The sequence below is a fragment of the Erinaceus europaeus genome, chromosome 10, assembly GCF_950295315.1.
Source record: "Erinaceus europaeus chromosome 10, mEriEur2.1, whole genome shotgun sequence".
NCBI lineage: Eukaryota > Metazoa > Chordata > Mammalia > Eulipotyphla > Erinaceidae > Erinaceus > Erinaceus europaeus.
Genome location: NC_080171.1, coordinates 112,707,762 through 112,725,735, shown reverse-complemented (window position 1 = coordinate 112,725,735; position 17,974 = coordinate 112,707,762). Strand labels below are relative to the sequence as shown.

The window sequence follows — 17,974 nt, the reverse complement described above, 5'->3', positions numbered from 1 at the left end:
TTGGTATTATCTTTACATATTTATTGGATAGAGACAGCCAGAAATCAAGAGGGAAAGGCATGATAGACAGGGACAGAAGCAGAAACACCTGCAACACTGCTGCACCACTTGCAAAGATTTCTCCCTGCATGTGGGGACTGAGGGCTCAAACCCAGGTCCTTGCACATTATAACATGTGCTCTCAACCAGATGTGCCACCAGTCAACCCCTTGACAAATTTCCATAACAATTTTTGCCATTTATGCTTAATGCTTTACAATAGAACCTGATGAACATCGCAAAGTTCACAGGGTGACCAGTAAGCACCAGCAAGTGGTTAATGTGAGATGGGCCTGGACCTAGGGTGGGGAGAGTTCTCTAGGGCACGCCTGAGGCCTGTCTGAGGACTAATTCTACATCCTGAGACTGACATTCTTCCTGTCAGTCCTACTCATGGGTCCCGCCTTTGAGAAATATATAGGAGGCATGGGGACAAATCTCCTCTTCTCCTGAGCAGTCCTCAGTTGGAAAGTTCAGAGTCCAAACTAAGACCCAGAGGGAAAGGTAACCTGAGGGGACTCACCAAGCCCTGAAAGGTTAAAGGCTGTTTTCATAGACATCTGTGTCCATCTCCAAAGAGGGACTGATGGGTCAGTGAAAGGAGCCTAGCTTTTCCATGCACAGAACACTCAAAACTATCAGACCTTCTCTCATTGCCACATGCCAAGAGGGGCAGCACTCTGTCACTCCCTCTTTGGGAAACAGCATTTAGGGCCTGATAAACTGCTGTAGATAGCATAATGGTTATGCAAATAGACTCTCCTGCCTGAGGCTTTAAAGTCCCAGATTCAATCCCCAGCACCACCATAAGCCAGAGCTGAGCAGTGCTCTGGTGATAATAATAATAACAACAATAATAGTAATAATACTCCACACTCAGTCAAATTCTACTTTGTTTGGTGTATCTCACCAAAGTAAAAAACTCTGGGTAGGGGGATATGATAGATTTTTAGATTTAGTGTAGGGGGTGGGAGTGGGGGCACAGTCCTTTGGTGGTGGGAATGGTGTTAATATACACTCCTATTAATTTATAGTCTTATAAATAATAATATCAATAATAAATAATAAACTGTTGTTTCTGCTGAAAACCAGGCCAGGAGTGAGTCCTTTTCCAGTAAAACCTGAAGCATATGATTTCCAAAACTGAATGTTTCTTGTAGGGTATGTAGCATTAGGTATTTTTACACTTTCAAAGAAAAAGGCAACAAGCAGTGTTAATCACGCTGTCCCTCTAGACTGCCAAACAATGGTGTTGAATAGAATTTGATGAATTGGTTTGGCAGGAGAATCTTAGCACAGAGCCATGCTGGCATGAGGCTGGGTGATAGTCAAGATCCTTCCAGCATCAAGGGCTCATACAAATTCAAGTTGTTACAGTTTGGAGTGAAATCTTTTGTTTCTTTTCCTGGACATTCAGAAGATGAAGAGAGAGGCTTTTTCATGAGAGGAACTACACATTCCAGGTGACCCACTGGGATGGTTTCATGACCAATGTAAGCAGTGTCACAGCCATGAGCTCTCTGACATGCATTCCCAGGGAACCTTGCCACTGAAGTGATGCGAGCGACACCACTGACAAAGTGACCTGGCTCTGCATTTCAGCCTTCATTCCTCTGTGATTTGTCCTCCCAGCCCCCAGCTTTCCCTGCACAAGCCTGGCTAGAAACCTGCATCTCCGCTGGGAGAGGTGGAACTTGGCAAAACTATTTGTGAACCAGCAGGTAAGCCTGAACCCGGCCAGAAGGTGTTACATACATGCCAGTCTCCCAAGAACAATGACTGACCCTCTCCTTCCAAGGATGGGGGACAGGGAGCGTGTGCAGGCAGCATCTCCTCACCAACTCCCCATCAAGACCCTGGAAATTCAGCCACGAATCAGGTTCCTGCTAGAATCCAGTAGCGCACAGAGACCTGTTGTCACCCAAGCTTAATTATTGCCATTCTGCTTATCTGTCTTCAAAACTATTCTGAAAGTCAGGAACACATCACCAATTCTAGTGCTGGGGGCACAGACTAAAATACACATCAGGGGACCACCATTGCCAGTGTGGTGGCAGGAAAGAGAGGTAGAGTCATACAGGGACAGGACTGTTCGGTTGAGTGTTTTCTTTTTCTCTCTCTCTCTTTTTTTTTTCTACTTCACCTAAAACTCAGTTAATTATGAACTTGCAGGCCCAAGTACAGCTAACTACGTAACTGCATATATACACCTAATGTTCAATCCCCATCCTCTCATTGTGTGAACACACATACACACACACACACACACATACACACACACCCTTATATGGAGTCAACACCCATCTACTTAACAGAACATCCCTGTACTTAATGCCTTCCTTATACCATCTAGATAATCTTTATATATATATATATATATATATATATACATTATTTAATAATTTATTTTAGATAGAGAGAGAGACACCTACAGCCATGCTTCACCATTCATGAAGCTTCCCCCCTACAGGTGGGGACCTAAGGCTTAAACCCAGGTCTTTGCACCCTGTAATGTGTGTGTTCAACCATGTGCACCACCACCCCAGCCCCCAAGATACTGTTTATCCACCACATTTTATAGATCACTTAAGGTGGGTTTTTTTTGGTTTTTTTTTTTTTTTTTTTTGGTCCTTTACCTGAGGAACAAGCACCACTGGTCATTTATTTCCAATACATCTAATACCTGCTTTATTTTTGAAGCAAACAATCTCATCTAACTTCATTTATCACGGCTACGCTCATCTCACATACTACATCTGTGTCACACGTCTCTCTGAAGTCTGCTGAAGTTTCTGGATCATGGCAACAAGGGGTCTACTGTTGACTGCAGCCACCCAGCAGGCAGGAGCCCCAGGTAACTGTGGTGACACCCAGGTAAGTGCTGTCCACCACAGGCTTCTCTCCAATGCCTGTGAACAGGAGGAAGGGGCTGCCTCACCACAGGTGCTTCTCTCTCCCCTGGGCCAGGTCCACCCTCACAGAACCACACCCCACACCACTATCCTTCTTTCTACCTCCTGTGGCAAGCACAGAAAGTCCTAGACAAGACAAGTCGAACTCTCGAACCCTACACTCTGATATAGCCAGGTGGAGGTGGGGTCCAGAGGTTTGGGAAATCACCACAGCCCCTCCCTCATCAGGTTATATCCCTGCTCTGAGGCACCAGAAGCCAGTCAGACCCTCAGGTTTCAGTCCTCTCAGGTTGGGCTTTTGGCTTCTGAAGGTGTGAATGCCAGCTACCTACCCAGATACTGCATAGCCAGAACTCTGCTTAAATGGCAGTTATCACATAGCCTTACAATATGGCACGCTTTACAGGAGAAAGAACAGTAGGCGAAAAGAAACAAGTCCATTCTTTATTGAGCGAAGCTTCATTCATAGCTTATCTTGCAGATTAGTTCCCTCTTAAATAGAAAAATAAGGTGGCTCTGTGGCACAATGGATAGTGCATTAGACTTCTAGTAACAAATGTAAAAATAGAATAAATGAATGAGGCAATCTGGTAGGTTTTGGAAATAGGGCATTTACTATTCTAACAAGAAATAGACTTTCTGTGTATTGCACCAAAGTAAAAGACTCTGAGGGGTGGGGGTGGGGGGGTGGAGAGTTCAGGTCCTGGAACAGGATGGCAGAGGACTTACTGGGAGTTGTATTGTTATGTGGAAAACTGAGAAATGTTATGCATGTACAAACTATTGTATTTACTGTCAACTATAAACATTAATCCCCCAATAAAGAATTAAAAAAGAAAATGAAGTTGCTGGAGAGAGTGGGCAGTCATTATAAGTTCTAAAAAATAAAAAAGAAAGAAAGAAAGAAAAGGAAATAGACTTTCTACAGAAAGTTATCACCTGTTGTCTAGCTATGTGTATATGAGGTGTGTGTGTGTGTGTGTGTGTGTGTGTGTGTGTGTGCGCGCGCGCGCACACGTGTGTAGTATTTGTGCATGGGCTATGTGTGGTGTCTGTGGAGGTTATGATGTGTGTGGTATATGTACTTTGTGTGTGGAGTATGTGATATGAGTGGATGGTAACACATATACCATACTTGTATTACATTAAAAAAAAATGAGGGGGTCAGGCGGTAGTGCAGCAGATTAAGCGCACATGGCGTGAAGCACAAGGACCAGAGTAACGATGCCAGTTGGAGCTCCCCGCCCCCCACCACCGGCTCCCCACGGGTGAAGCAGGTCTGCAGGTGTCTTTTTCTCCCCCTCTTTGTCTCCCCTCCTCTCTCCATTTCTCTCTGTCCTATCCAACAACAACAGCAATAACAACAACAATAATAATCACAACAACGATAAAACAACAAAGGTAACAAAAGGGAAAATAAATAAATAAATAAAATGAGAGCTGGCACATGGACACAACCCAGGTTCAAGCTTATCCCCCTGAAGTTTCAGTGCTGTGGTGTCTATCTCAACCTTTTTATCTGAAAAAGTTGACCTGGAGCTGTGAAGCCCAAGTGATTGCAGGGAGAGAGAGAATACTTCCCAGATTAAATTAATAATTTTGCCTATTGGTCTCACAATAATTTCATTTTTTATTCTCTTAATTAATTTTATTTATTTATTGTTGGATAGAGACAGAGAAACTGAGAGGATGAGAGAGATAGAAAGGGAGAAAGACATCGAGACAACTGTAGCTCTCCTTCACCATTTGTGAAGCTTTCCCCTGTAGGTGGGGACCAGGGACTTGAACCTGGGTCCTTGTGCACTGTAATATGTGCATTTAACCAGGTGTGCCACCACCTGCCCCCCTCAAAATAATCCCTTGAACTACTTCAGTCAACTCCATTGTACAATATTTATATGCAATTCACACATTATATGTGATTTTTCAATAATCTGGAAGGGGAAAAAAATCAACATGTAAAATTCTACCACCGCCCAAGGAACTAGAACTGTACTAGAAGTGAATTTGCTGGTGACTTCCTAATAAAACCTTTGCTCATGGTTTATCAAAAGAATATAGTGTAAGAAAAAGAAGACATAAGATATTTTACAGGCACTAGAACAAGTGAAAAACACCAATTAGGAGTAAATTTAGAAGAAGTGTGATTTATAAAGACAATCTATGAAAAGCAGCAGAACAAATAAAGCAAGTAAATTATGCCACCCTAAGTGTCATCGTAGTCACAAATAAGGGAAGTAAAACAATTTTTAGAGAATTCTTGTAAAAACAAGACTTCATTTCAAAAGCAAAACAAGGAAGTAAGCGTTCAAGGAAATAGTTTAAATCTCCTGCAAGTAACTTCTAACTTAGATTGGCAGTAGATACGCAACACTGCCCAAACAGTCGTGCAGTTCAAGGGGGCATCCAAGTTCATGTTCACGTAGAAGGACCATGTATTTCTCTCCTCACTCAGTGTCATGCTGATCAGTGAACACCCAAAGGAGCTGCTTTTCATTGGAGCCTCCTGATTCCTGTTGTTCAGTTAAGTTAGCCCTATGTCTTCTATCTAATAATATTTTTTGAGTCTGTAGGTAAGAATGCCCTAGTGTTAAAAAAAAAAAAAAAAAAAAAAAAAAAAAAAAAACCACCACAACTCTCTTAGGGTCATCCTGGAGCTAACAGCTAACCCAGATATAGACACATAGCACTGTCTTCTGTCAGGTGGTTCAAGGTCAGACTTGCCTTCAAAAGGCTCTTCCATCATGCCAGTGGCTGTCCTTAAGAGTTGCCCCCTACCTGTTCCTGTCTATAGTCCCTTCCTGAAATCATCACTCTGTGGACCTGGTCCAAGACCCAGTGACTGCTTTTGGAATTTGCTACAGACCACTAACAACATCCAAGGCCCTGGGGGAATTTGAAGGCAACGGAAGCACAGTTAATATTGGTCTTTCATTCTTTCAAATCCCGATTTTAAGTAGTTTCTCCATGAAGATGTAGTGAAAAAATACCATTTCCTCTGCTTTGGGTTGTTCTTTTCTCTCAAGGGCATATTTTCCAGCTCTTTATGGATATGTCACCCAAAGAAAAAGTCAAGTTGTAAGCAACCTTGGATGTTGTAGAAGGGTTACAAGTCAGGCCACTCAGTATAAATACAAATGCGGAGTTGCAGAAGACAGAGATCCGCTCGGTTATGTAAGCTGGTGCTATCAACAGCAAGCTAGACCACTGGCCTGAAGGATACTCTGGGCCTTCTGTGATCTCTGAATTCTGGCACTACCCAAGATTTTTTTCCCATTTGCAATTTTTATAAAACCTCATTAATTAATATTAGAGTCTTCTGTGTAAATAGATGCTTCCTAGATGATCCAAACTCACCCGACCTCAGTATTTTGTGATTTCTACACGCACAGGTTCAAGTTAAAATATGTTTCATTAATAACTCATGAGTAAGATAGCCTAACACCATCTGTGAACAGCTTAATAGGAGAAACCTATTAATGACACCATGTGAGCTTTTCAGAAAACTGGAAAATTGGAGGTGTCCTAAATTCAGAAATGAATTTAAATCAAAGAGAATATTAAATTCTTTCCCAAGTTCTAAACTATTTTTTGCTATCAATACACAGTACAGAGTACAGATTACAAAGAGTGTTCCTTCTATATATCAGAAATCTTTAAAATTGCTGTATTTTATTTTTTTAACCAGAGCACTGCTCAGCTCTGACTTCTGGTGACTGCAGACATTGAGCTTGTAAACCCAGAGCCTGAGCATTTAAACTATTTTCGCATAACCATTATGCTATCTCAATTTGCATTACCAGAACTCTTTAAAGGGAAGATACAGATACAACTATTCACAAAAAAAGGGGGGAATGATATCCATAAGGTAGGTTTTTTTTGTTTTGTTTTATTTATTTTGGGGGGAGGAGGGTGGTTGGGGCAAATACCGAAGGGAGTGGAATGAGGAGGGGGCAGAAGGGGCATAGAAATTTGATGGTTCATGGTTGGGCTGAGTTGTATATACTAGTTCACATCAAACAATTCTCCTGAAATCTTACAGTTTTGTAAACCAACATTAAATCAATAATAACTTTAAATTTACTATTACTTAATTTGATAGGGCAGAAGGAAATTGAGAGGGAAGAGGAGATGGAGAGGTAAAGTAAGAAAAGACGCCTGCAACATTGCTTCATTGCTCCTGAAGCTTCCCCCCTGCAGTTGGGGAATCTTGCGGGTGGGGGAGTTAACTGTGAGTCCTTGCCCATGGTAACCTACCTATACATTCAACCTGGTGTGCCACTACCCTGCCCCTCAGTAAAAATTTTTAAACAGTAAGGTTTTGTTTTTTTTTTAAGTCTGTGCATTTCAAGGGGAGGAGAAAGTATTGTTTGAAACTCAGCATGGGCAATACACAGAAATTCTCACTGAGAACCTTCTGATGATTAATGAGAATCAAATGTGTATATGAGACACTGTGCTTAGCATCTGCTCTCCTTTGCTAAGTGATTCCAAACTTCTTCAGAGAAGCAGGGAGTGATGATTAAGCTTGTGTTCACTCGACCCACAGTTCAGAGCCAAGGATGGACTTGGAAAAGTACCAAGAACTAATCAGCCATACTAAATACCTCCAAGTTACCAACACCCTTTAGTTGAAGCCTGACAAAGTGACTTGCATACAGACTCAGAAGACTCCTGGCCAGACTTAGCCGTTTGTTTCAGTGCTCCTAGAAACGTGTGTGTGTGTGTGTGTGTGTGTGTGTGTGTGTGTGTGTGTGTGTGTGTGTGTGACAGAGAGACAGAGAGACAGAGAGAGAGAGAGAGGGAGAGTGTGTGTGTGTGTGTGTGACAGAGAGACAGAGAGACAGAGAGAGAGGGAGAGTGTGTGTGTGTGTGTGTGTGTGTGTGTGTGTGTGTGTGTGTGTGTGTGTGTTGGGGTGAGGGACAGGATTGGAGGGGTAGACTGTAAACTGAATAACCACAAAGAGTTGACTGGGTTTTGTTTGTTACTCATTCCTTAGCCAGATCCAACCATTTAGACTTGCAAGTTAGTCTTTGGTTTCCAAAGAGCAAGAAAGCCTTGGGCAAAATAAATTATCTTTAAGAGAAAATTTAAAAGCCTAATTTGGGTAATTCTCCATTTGAAGACTATGTTTAACGTTACAGAAAGAAAAAGTGTTGCCATGTCTATGTCTCTAGTTTAAACAAGCTCCCACCACCAGCAGCACCAGCACTGAAAGAACAAATAAACTAACACAATCTAGCAACAGTCCTCTGTCACTACTTAACCTCCACATTGCCAGGGATTTTTGTGTGATTTGTTTTTTTGACTCATCATTATGTAATTTTAAAAAGGACCATAAGAGGAATCATATACATTTTCTTTCATAAGAAATTCAAGCAGACGTCTATGTGTCAGGCTGACCTAGTTCCCTTTTGATAAAATATATTTAACCGACTTTCAAAATCTTCCTGATGAAGATTAAATTAATTGGTAGCCTAAAAAGGAAAAGAAGTTCCATTTTAAACGTTCCTTCACAAATCCTCTTTATAAAGGAATAACTTGCGAAGATAACTAGTTCCTTTACTATTTGGGTTCCAGGCTACAACCTTCTTCCTGTGGATGTGGCCTGCTAAATAAACTATCTGTGTTGTGTCATTCATATGAAGAAACTGATCATCCTCCAGTCATCAATGTTATTGACCACACCACGGTGATAGATACCTGTCCCATTTCTGTAAGTTAAAAGACTGCTTTGGAGTGAACACATTAAAATATACCCCTGGTCCCTGGTCTGGCCAGTGTCTGTCTAGCTGTGTGTGGTGTGTGGCTGGTGTGTGGCTGCAGGACAAGCAGCATATACCTGTGTGGCTTACTTACATAAGGAAGGAATGCTGTGGACCCTATTGGCCAGGGTTTTATATTGCTTCGCTTTGAAAGGAAAAGCCTCCTTTCTTGCCTGGGGATCCAGGTCCCCCACCTTCAATCCCTTTAGCCCACTAGTATGGAAGGCAACGCCACATTCTCCTTTTGCTCTGCTGTATAAATACACCCATACACACAACCCTTGCCAGGTTAAGGAAGTTCAGCCCATCTTCAATCAATCATGGTACCATTTGACCTGCTCCCTAGGGACTGGATGTGCCTGGTTCATAGCAAAGCCAACACCCCACCACCACTAGCAGAACTCGTGGCACAACATACAGTTGTAACAGGGGCTGCTCTGCAGTGCATCCAAGAGTTTTCTACATCCAGGAAGGCCCCATTCCTATCTCTCAGGGTTAGGACCCAAGTAGAAAGAGACACGAAGCTGACACAAGGGGGGAAAGAGGTGGTACAACTAAGAGTAGCTAAGAGAAATTTCAAAGCCTAAAGAGGTGATTGTCAAAAAGAGTCTTCTGGTGGAAGGGAACTGGGCACCCGCTGCAGCCAGCTGAACTGGCTAGGACAGCCTGCTAGGACAGCCCCTGCTTGCCTTCCCCACCCCCGGCTGCCCGCGCCCGCACCCACCTTGACGATGTAGGTGACTCCAGCTCCCAGCACCTGCTCCTTGGCGTGCAGGGCGCGCGGCTCTTCGCCATACCAACCCTTCCTGGCGGCGCACATGGTCGGCCCGCAGGAGCCCCGGGGCGCGCAGCTGTCCGGGGCGGCCAGACTCGGGGCGCTGCAACTCCCTGAGAGCCGCGCGCCCGCCCGGACCCTGGCGGCCGACGACAGGCCACGGAGGCCCGAACTGGAGAGTTTCAGGTGGGACACCTTATGGAGCAGGTGGCCCAGGCTGCTCGGGCCATCGTCGGGCGCCTTGCACAGCGCCTCCCGGGACACCAGGTAGGGGGCCGCCGCCCGGTCCGAGCGCGCGGCAGAGACCTTGCCGCCGCCGCCGCTCACGGACAGGTTGTGCAGAAGGTCATCGACCGATGTCACCGAGTCATTCCTGAAGCGGTTGTATTTGGTGCGGGGAAGCATGCCCCTCCGTGGGCTCGTCGCATGTGCCCGGGCGCTGTTGGAGCCGACCCCGGCACTGGCTGCCGCGCATAGCAGGCCACCCTGGGGTCCGGGGGCGGAGGGCGGAGGCCCAGGACAGCCCGCCCGAGGACAACCGCACCTGCCCGCCCTCGGTTAAAGACCCGCTTGGCCACAGCCCCTCGCTCCCGGGCCGGGAGATCGCTGCGCAGGGCTGCGCTTAAGCTGTACAGAAGTCATAGTTTCCTCTGATGAGCGCGCCCAGCTGTTCGGGACTGCTCACCGGAAAAATTTTTAAAAAGGGAGTGACTCACTCGGAGAGGAGACCCTTCTCAACAAAGGTTCGGTGAGCACTGCAAATCACTTCCTGTAGCAAGAAAAAAGAAAGAAAAAGAAAAGAAAAAGAAACCACATACACCCACTGACAGCACCATAGAGCCAATCAATTCTCAATTTTCCCTTATCTACCTTCCCAAATATTTCCTTCCAACCTTTGATTTTTCAACTCCTCACTCAGTCCCAAGTTCTTTCAGATGCACAAGCTCTTTCAAAAAAAGCCATTATTCTGCCTGGGGTGGGGGAGAAGGCCCTGTCTCCCCCTTCAGCTCAGCTGTCTGAGTCCAACAGCCTTTGCCAGTGAGGAGATAAAATGTGACGAAGGATGATTTAAAAAAAAAAAAACAGACTAAGATCTTCATCAAATCCTCTTGAATTCTGACTTGGAAAGAAGCAAGAATTGTTAAATAGCTTCCTTCACCCTCTAAATGAAGAATATTTACTTCAAGATGAACATAAAATGCCAATTTCCTAGATTTCTCTCTCTCTTTCCTTTTTTTTCTCTTTATAGATCAACACAGCAGCCATGACAAGTGTCTTTGTGGCAACGCAGCTTTTTGAGAAAAAAAAATCTGCATATGAACTTCTGCACAGAGCCAAATCCAGAGTCCTCCTTGCTAATTCACAGCCGTCATTCTCAGCCAGAGTTCAGTTGAATACCTACTTCCAAAAGAGGTTTCTTCACTGAATGGCAACAGGCTCCAGAAAGCCATTCCAAAAAGGGGCTGTCTTGAAGCTTTAATCCAAGGGCATATGTTCAAGCTCTGGAAAGACGCCTCAGACACTACAAATACCATCTCAATGTCCCTTTCGTGGTTGCCTCAACCTTGCAGTAAGGAAGGGGAAAAATTCAATGACGTGGTCCTGGTTCCACATGAAATCTGAAGGAAGAGCAATGTTTTCTTCTTCTTCAGGAGTCAAACTAGGGTTGCAAGGGAAAGGTACACCCCTTCCTCACAGGCGGTAGCAGGTAGTCCTTAAAACAGCAGGCTCAGATCCTGCAGCCCCTTTGGCTTGGGCTCTTCCAGGCTTGCATGGAAGTGGCCTGCAAGGCATCCAGGTGTGCCCAGGCCAAGCTTCCCCATTACTTGGGTGCAAGCAATACATTTACCTCTCGCACGGTGTGAGGTCCCTGAGTCTTCTCACACCCACGACTAGACATGTGACACATGCAGAGCCTTATGGAGCAGGGTGTAGCACATGTTACTCCGGGTGGCCGGCCAGGCCAGCTGCTTGGACAGGAGTGCAGAGCAACGATGGCTGCCCTCCCAGGGCCGCAGACTTAGCGGAGCAGCCGCAGGGCTCGCCTTTTCCCCCTTTCCCTTTTCTAGCATAGCAACAGCAAACACACACCCCAGAGATGGTTGTCATGGCTAGGAAAGCACCCCCAGATCTAAAGCGAAAATTCCCTATCATGCCCAAACCGTGGTCTTCATTAGAAGCTGACAAAAAACAGCAAAATGTGAATGAAATGCTGTTTGTGTGAATGAAAGGGCCGGCGAGCGAGCCAGTGTTTCTGTGAATGAAGAAGGCCCTGCAGCCTGCGCCAGGCAATCCCCCGGCTCCAGCGGCCTCAGCCAATGAGCAGCCGCCCCAATGACTCATTCAACAAAGGCTGGCTCAATAGTGGAAGATTCCATTTCAATCAAAGGCAGGATCTCTCCAACGTCAGTGGGAGGGCTGGTGGTGGGGAGAGTCAAGCCGACTACAAAGATGCTAGAGAAAGGACAGCTGTCATGGAGAGGGGGGTAAAGCTCATTTCTAAGGAGGTTCAAGATGCATTGGTCTGGTGTGCTATGAATGTGATCAGGATTGGCTCTCGGAGGTGAGCGGGGGGGGGGGGGGGGGGGGGGCAGATTTTCATTCAGTCATTCACTTACATCAAGGAGTCACCATGAATGTGGCATTCGGTGCCCGTTTATTATGAATGTACAGTCAATGCACATTCAAAACATAGACACCTCGCCTTGATTCTGTGTGTGTGTGTGTGTGTGTGTGTGTGTGTGTGTGTGTGTGTGTGTGTGTGTGAAAGGAATAGAGACCACATTCTGAGTCTCCATGGAGGAAGGAGGAAAAAAAAGCTACACAGCCAACCCCTTAGCCAGCAAGAATTTTTTTTCTTTCTTTCATTATATTAAAGCAATGGAAGGGAAATTGGTCATTTAAAAATAGACATAGCGATGTAAATTTTCTAAATGTAAGAATCAAATATATGATCAAAGAAAGTGATTCAAATTCAAAGGACACAGCAGGACAGCATAACCTCACTGGTGGGGAGCAGGGGTAGGGGGAGACCAGGCAGGAGCTGCTACACCTGCATTTAGAGCTGAAGAGAGCCCCAGAGACACCTAGGTGCCAGAATAGAAGCAGCAAGACCAACCCTGTGCCTCTCCCTCCAAGGACACCCTTGAGGCTCTTGTTGTTTATTTTAGATAGTATCCCCAAAGTCCTGTGCAATTGGTTTATCTGTCTGTGACAACACAGAGATAAACGAGAGATGAAATTTTCAATGAGGAACACAGAAGAAAAACAGGGTGGGGCATGGGGGGTTGACGAAACTATTATTAACATCAGGTTTAAGAATCAAAAAAGACAGGCAGTCTACATATGGTCGCCTTACCAGAATTTTTTTTTCTTTTTAAAGTTAACTGTTTAATAACTGTATTGGTTTTTTTATTGCTGCAGTAACAAATGACCACAATGTCAGTGGTTTGAAATAACAGATTTATTATCCTCAGTACTGCAGGCTCAGAAATGATCAGAAGATGGGGAGGGCTTTCCCTCCTGGAGGTTTTGGGAGAGCCCCTCCCCCTGCCTTCCCCCATTTCCAAAGCCTCCTCCCCCCAATGTTACTGAGAATATACTTATACTTTGAGCTGGGATTCAGGAGGATGACTTTGCCCCTTAAAAGGGTTCATTCTAGAAAAAAAGAGTTAGAAACCTCAAAATCACTATTATAGCCCATTCTGCTATACAAATGCTTTCATATTGTGAAATATAAAAGCTGTTCAGAGTGCAGCATGCTGACAGCTTGGCCTGTGAGTTGGGGGGTGGGTAACAGGGGCTGCTTCAGAAGGGAGATGATACCCCAGCAGAGTTTTGAGGGATATCCTGGTGGACAGAATGGACAAGGCATCTCAGGTAGCTGCACACTTGGGCAACAGCTCAAGGTCAAATGATCTCAGTGTGTTCCGGAATCCTGTGAAGATTAATTGGGTTGGTGGGGAGCTTGAGGAAGCAGGATTATTAGCGATAACCCCCAAGTACCCCCCCACCAGCTGTTTCCCCATTGGACACACAGGAGGAGCCACAGTGGTTTGGCAGAGTGACAGTCAGGTTTGTTTTCCTGGTATATTTTTAGATGCACTCCTTAACAAAGAGGTCATCCATAATAGAAGTGAAAAATTGTTGGATCTTGAAGGAAAATTAGAGCAGGGATGGAAAGAAGGTGGCAGGTGCCAGTTACAATGAGAAGTAAAATGATCTAGATGGCAACAATAATGAAGGAAAAAGAGACAGGCTGACTTGTCTGGAGGCAGAAGCTGAGATCAAGTTTGAGATGCAAGATGCTATTTGGGACCACTCTCCATGGAAAGTAGAACTGGGCAGAGGGGTAACTGGAAATATGTGGAGACACACACACACACACACACACACACACACACACCTTGAGTGTCTTCCTGGTACATGCATACTGTCCCTTGGCCCTTGCTCATGTAGCCAGGGCTGCCCCAAGATGGCTTCCAGCAAAGTGATCCCTATAGCCGAATGCCTGAGAGAGTAGACAGGAAAGTTGCTTGCCCTCCACACCAGTCAGTGGAACAGGAGAGTTGGTGTGAAGAAGTTGTGGCATGATGCATCTAATTCTCTGGACTTTGAGGTTCTATCCATCAGAATGGAGCTAACAGGCAGTGAATGGAAAGGCTGGGTTAGACGTATGTGAGCAAATGCATCTCTTCCATGGAGAGATGTCCAGTAGCAAGGAACAGTAAGGGTAAGAGTTGTCACTTAAAAGTCATGGGGTGGAGGGAGGGGAAGTTTGGTGTTGGTCCATCCAGTAAAGCAAACACATTATCATGCTCAAGGACCTGGGTTCAAGCTTCCATCTCCACCTGCAGGGCAGAAACTTCATGAGTAGTGAAAACAGTGCTGCAGGTGTCTCTGCCTATCTCTCCCTGCCCCTCTCAATTTCTTTCTGCCTTAACCAGAAAAGAAAAAGGAGGGCTGGGTGGCAATGGAAGTGGCAAGTACCCATCACAACTACTTATCAAAGATAAGAGAGAAGTAACCCTTTGGTCATAGGATGGTGTCAACTCAGTGAATGGTGATAAAATGTATTTAAAAAGTTAACCTTTCAGGGGTCAGCCAGTAGCACAGTGGGTTAAGTGCACATGGCACGAAGCACAAGGACCGGTGCAGGGATTCCGGTTTGAGCCCCCGGCCCCCACCTACAGGGGGGCCGCTTCACAAGCAGTGAAGCAGGTCTGCAGGTGTCTATCTTTCTCTCCCCCTCTCGGTCTTCCCCTCCTCTCTCAATTTCTCTGTCCTATCCAACAACAATGACAGTAACATCAACAACAATAATAATGACGATAAACAACAAGGGCAACAAAGGGGGAAAAATAGCCTCCAGGAGCAGTGGATTTGTAGTGTAGGCACTGAGCCCCAGCAATAGCCATGGGGGGGGAAATAAAAAATAAAAAATAATAATAATAATAAATTACCCTTTCCTGTAACTCTAAGAAACAAAAAGGAAGGTATAGGGTATTAGCCTGAAATATACAGAGAAATCAAGATGAGTGATGCAAGAGTTGGGTATGTTTAGAGAATGGCGATAAAACAGAAGATGAGAAAGAAAAACCCAGAGTAGAGGGTGGGTCCATAATATGACAGCGCCATTGCCATAACGGTGAACTTTCTCACATTCCAAAGAGAGAGAAGGATCAAGGTGCCATTATTTGAAGTGAAGCAGAAAATAGACAGTTCTAAAGAGACCAAGCACTTTCTGAGGCAACACCTCACTGGACCAGACCCTGTGGTGAGCCCTTTACAAGGGTCCTGTCCTGTATGTCTGATTTTATAGATGAGGACACAAGGTCACAGAGTGAGTGACTTTCCCAGGTCATCTGGCTAGTTAGTGATAGTGGAGGAAATCACAGATACCTCACACAAAGGTGGTGTTCTGATCCAAGCTCTGCTACTGTTCAGTCCCACCTCAGCGGGAAGAACATTCTCTGTGTAAGGAGAATAATACCACAGCTTACACCGTTGTCATGGTGATCTGATGGCAAAACACATGTTCCTCACGGCCTCTGTAGGAGATATATTTACTGCAATTGGGGAGGGCTGACAGGTCATCACAGACTCAGTACAGAAAAAGGAAAACCCATAGACAGGGGTCAGTCAGTGGTACAAGAAATAAAATGCCCAAGTTACAAGGTGTAAGGACCCAGGTTTAAGCCCCTGCCAGGGATGGGGGGGAGACCCAGTTGGTGGGGGCTTCATGAGCAACCTGCAGGTCTCTCTCTGTCTCTCTATCTCTCTCTCCTTGTTTTGTTCTATTTCTGTCTCTACTGTGATAAAAATAATTAAATGAATAAATAAATAAATAGGAATATCCAGGGATAGCCTGGCATGAAGAATGGGGGAGGATTAGTACAAAGGGGAGGGAAAGGTATCCAGTGCTGGCACACCCAGTTGTACACAGATGTTATACTTTCACAAGTACCTGGGTTCAAGACCCCAGTCTCCACCTGGAAGGGTAATGCTTCAAGAGTGGTGAAGCAGGGCTGCAGATGTCTCTCTCTTTTTCCCCTTCTCTATCTCCCTCTACCCTCTAGATTTCTGGCTGTCTCTATCCAATCAATAAAGATAATTTTTAAAAATTTAATGAAGACAGAAGAGAAATACTTGAATACACTCTCACCACAGACACAGTGGGAAACATTACTAGGAAAACAGTTCTTTCTAAACGATATTCTAATTCCAGTGACAAACCTCAGAGGAACAAAAATATTGGAGTCACAAGAATTTGTACTCTGTAGAACATCTGAAAGGCTACCTCATACAGAAACTAGTTACTCAATTAAAATAGATAAGATCTTTACTTCATCTGTAAAAACAAATTATAGTTTCTCTTGAAGAAAGAATGTATTTAGAAAAATATTCAGGGGGGGCGGGCAGTAGCACACTGGATGTTACGCACACATAGTATGAAGCACAAGGACTGGAGCAAGGATCCTGGTTTGAGGCCCCAGTTCCCCACCTGGGAGAGGGGGTCGCTTCACAAGTAGTGAAGCAGGTCTGCAGGTGTCTATCTTTCTCTCCCCCCACCCCTCCACCTCCTGCTCCCTCTCAATTTCTCTCAGTCCTATCAAAAAAATGGTCACAGGAGCAGTGGATTCATAGTGCAAGCACTGAGCCCCAGAAATAACCCTGGAGGCAAAAAGAAAGTGAGAGAGAGAGAGAGAGAGAGAGAGAAATATCCACGGATTCTGTAACCGCATCGATTCCATAACCAAAAGTGCATCTAGTTTTGTATAGGAATGATTTTGTTTCTCAATTTGTCTCTGAAAGATCTAATTTTAGAGACATTTCATTTTGATAATCTCCACAAATATTTCTCACAGCTGAATAATGTTCTCTGGAGTTGAGAAACTCTCATTTCCCATCACTGGACACTTGGGTCGCTTCTAATCTGTCAGTTCTGTGGGCTCTGGCTATAATGACAGCCTTGGCACATCTGGCTTGCTTCTATCATTGAACCCCTTCTCAATATAAACCACAAGAGAAATGGAAGCGCTCAGAGTTCATGGTTGGCATTGTTTCTTCGGTGTCCCTGTGTCCTTTATTCGTTTTCACTGACAACAGCAGCACCTAAGAATAGATTACCTTCACTGCAACCTCACCACCTGCGGATCTTGGTCATCTTTGCAGTTTTCATAATTGTAAGATTCTTATTAAGGGCCTATGAGTCTTGTATTGGTGCAGAGGGGAACATAGTCTTCCTTCATTCTGACTGGTTGGCTTCAAACCAAAAGTGGTAAGATTTTTCCCAAACCTTGATGTGAGGCTGTCTGTCTGTGGACTTGGCCAAATGCAGATTCTTATCACACTTCCCTTCACACAGAGATCAAGCTTTGGACCTCGCACTCATCCATCTGGATTCACAGTATAGTTCTGGCACTTTACTTCTTAGTTTCTACCACACTCTGTATGGGTCTTTTACTACAGTTGTCAAATGTCAACCATTTTTATCTTTCCTAAAAACAATTTAGCCTATGTGCGCATATATGCATATGTATATATAATGCAGTATGTGTCATTATTTATATAATCTAGTATGTTCTACATTATAAATTGCATATAATTATGTTATAGTATACTTATCTAGCCTATGTTAGCATAATGTTGATACACCTTCATTGTAAGTTCTTTTTATATAATTATGTGCTATGATTTATAGGTAATCATATACAGTAATTATACGGCCTATAGTTATATAATATTTATGTAAATATCAGGTGGCAATGCACTGGATTAAGCACACATAGTACAAAGCATAAGGACCCACACAAGGATCCTGGTTCAAGCCCTGGAGGTGGGTTGCCTTAAAAGTGATGAAGCAGGTCTGCAGGTGTCTGTCTTTCTCTTTCTTTCTCCTTCTCTGTCTCCCCCACCCCTCTCAGTTTCACTCTGTACTATCCAAAAAATGTCTACAGGAAGAGTGGATTCCTAGTGCAGG

At 44.5% G+C, this 17,974-nt stretch overlaps 1 protein-coding gene and 1 long non-coding RNA gene across 2 annotated transcripts in view; both read right to left on the bottom strand.

Annotated features, from left to right (window-relative positions):
* The window catches only part of SHC3 (SHC adaptor protein 3), a 134,305-nt gene extending 122,578 nt beyond the window's left edge, over positions 1–11,727 (bottom strand). Inside the window, exon 1 of the mRNA XM_060200541.1 lies at positions 9,442–11,727. Within this exon, the coding sequence (XP_060056524.1) occupies positions 9,442–9,897 (456 nt within the window). The 5' untranslated portion in view covers positions 9,898–11,727. The remainder of the gene's footprint in view (positions 1–9,441) is intronic.
* LOC132540788 (uncharacterized) overlaps positions 1–17,974 on the bottom strand; it is a 496,709-nt gene that overhangs the window by 410,526 nt on the left and 68,209 nt on the right. The window lies entirely within an intron of this gene.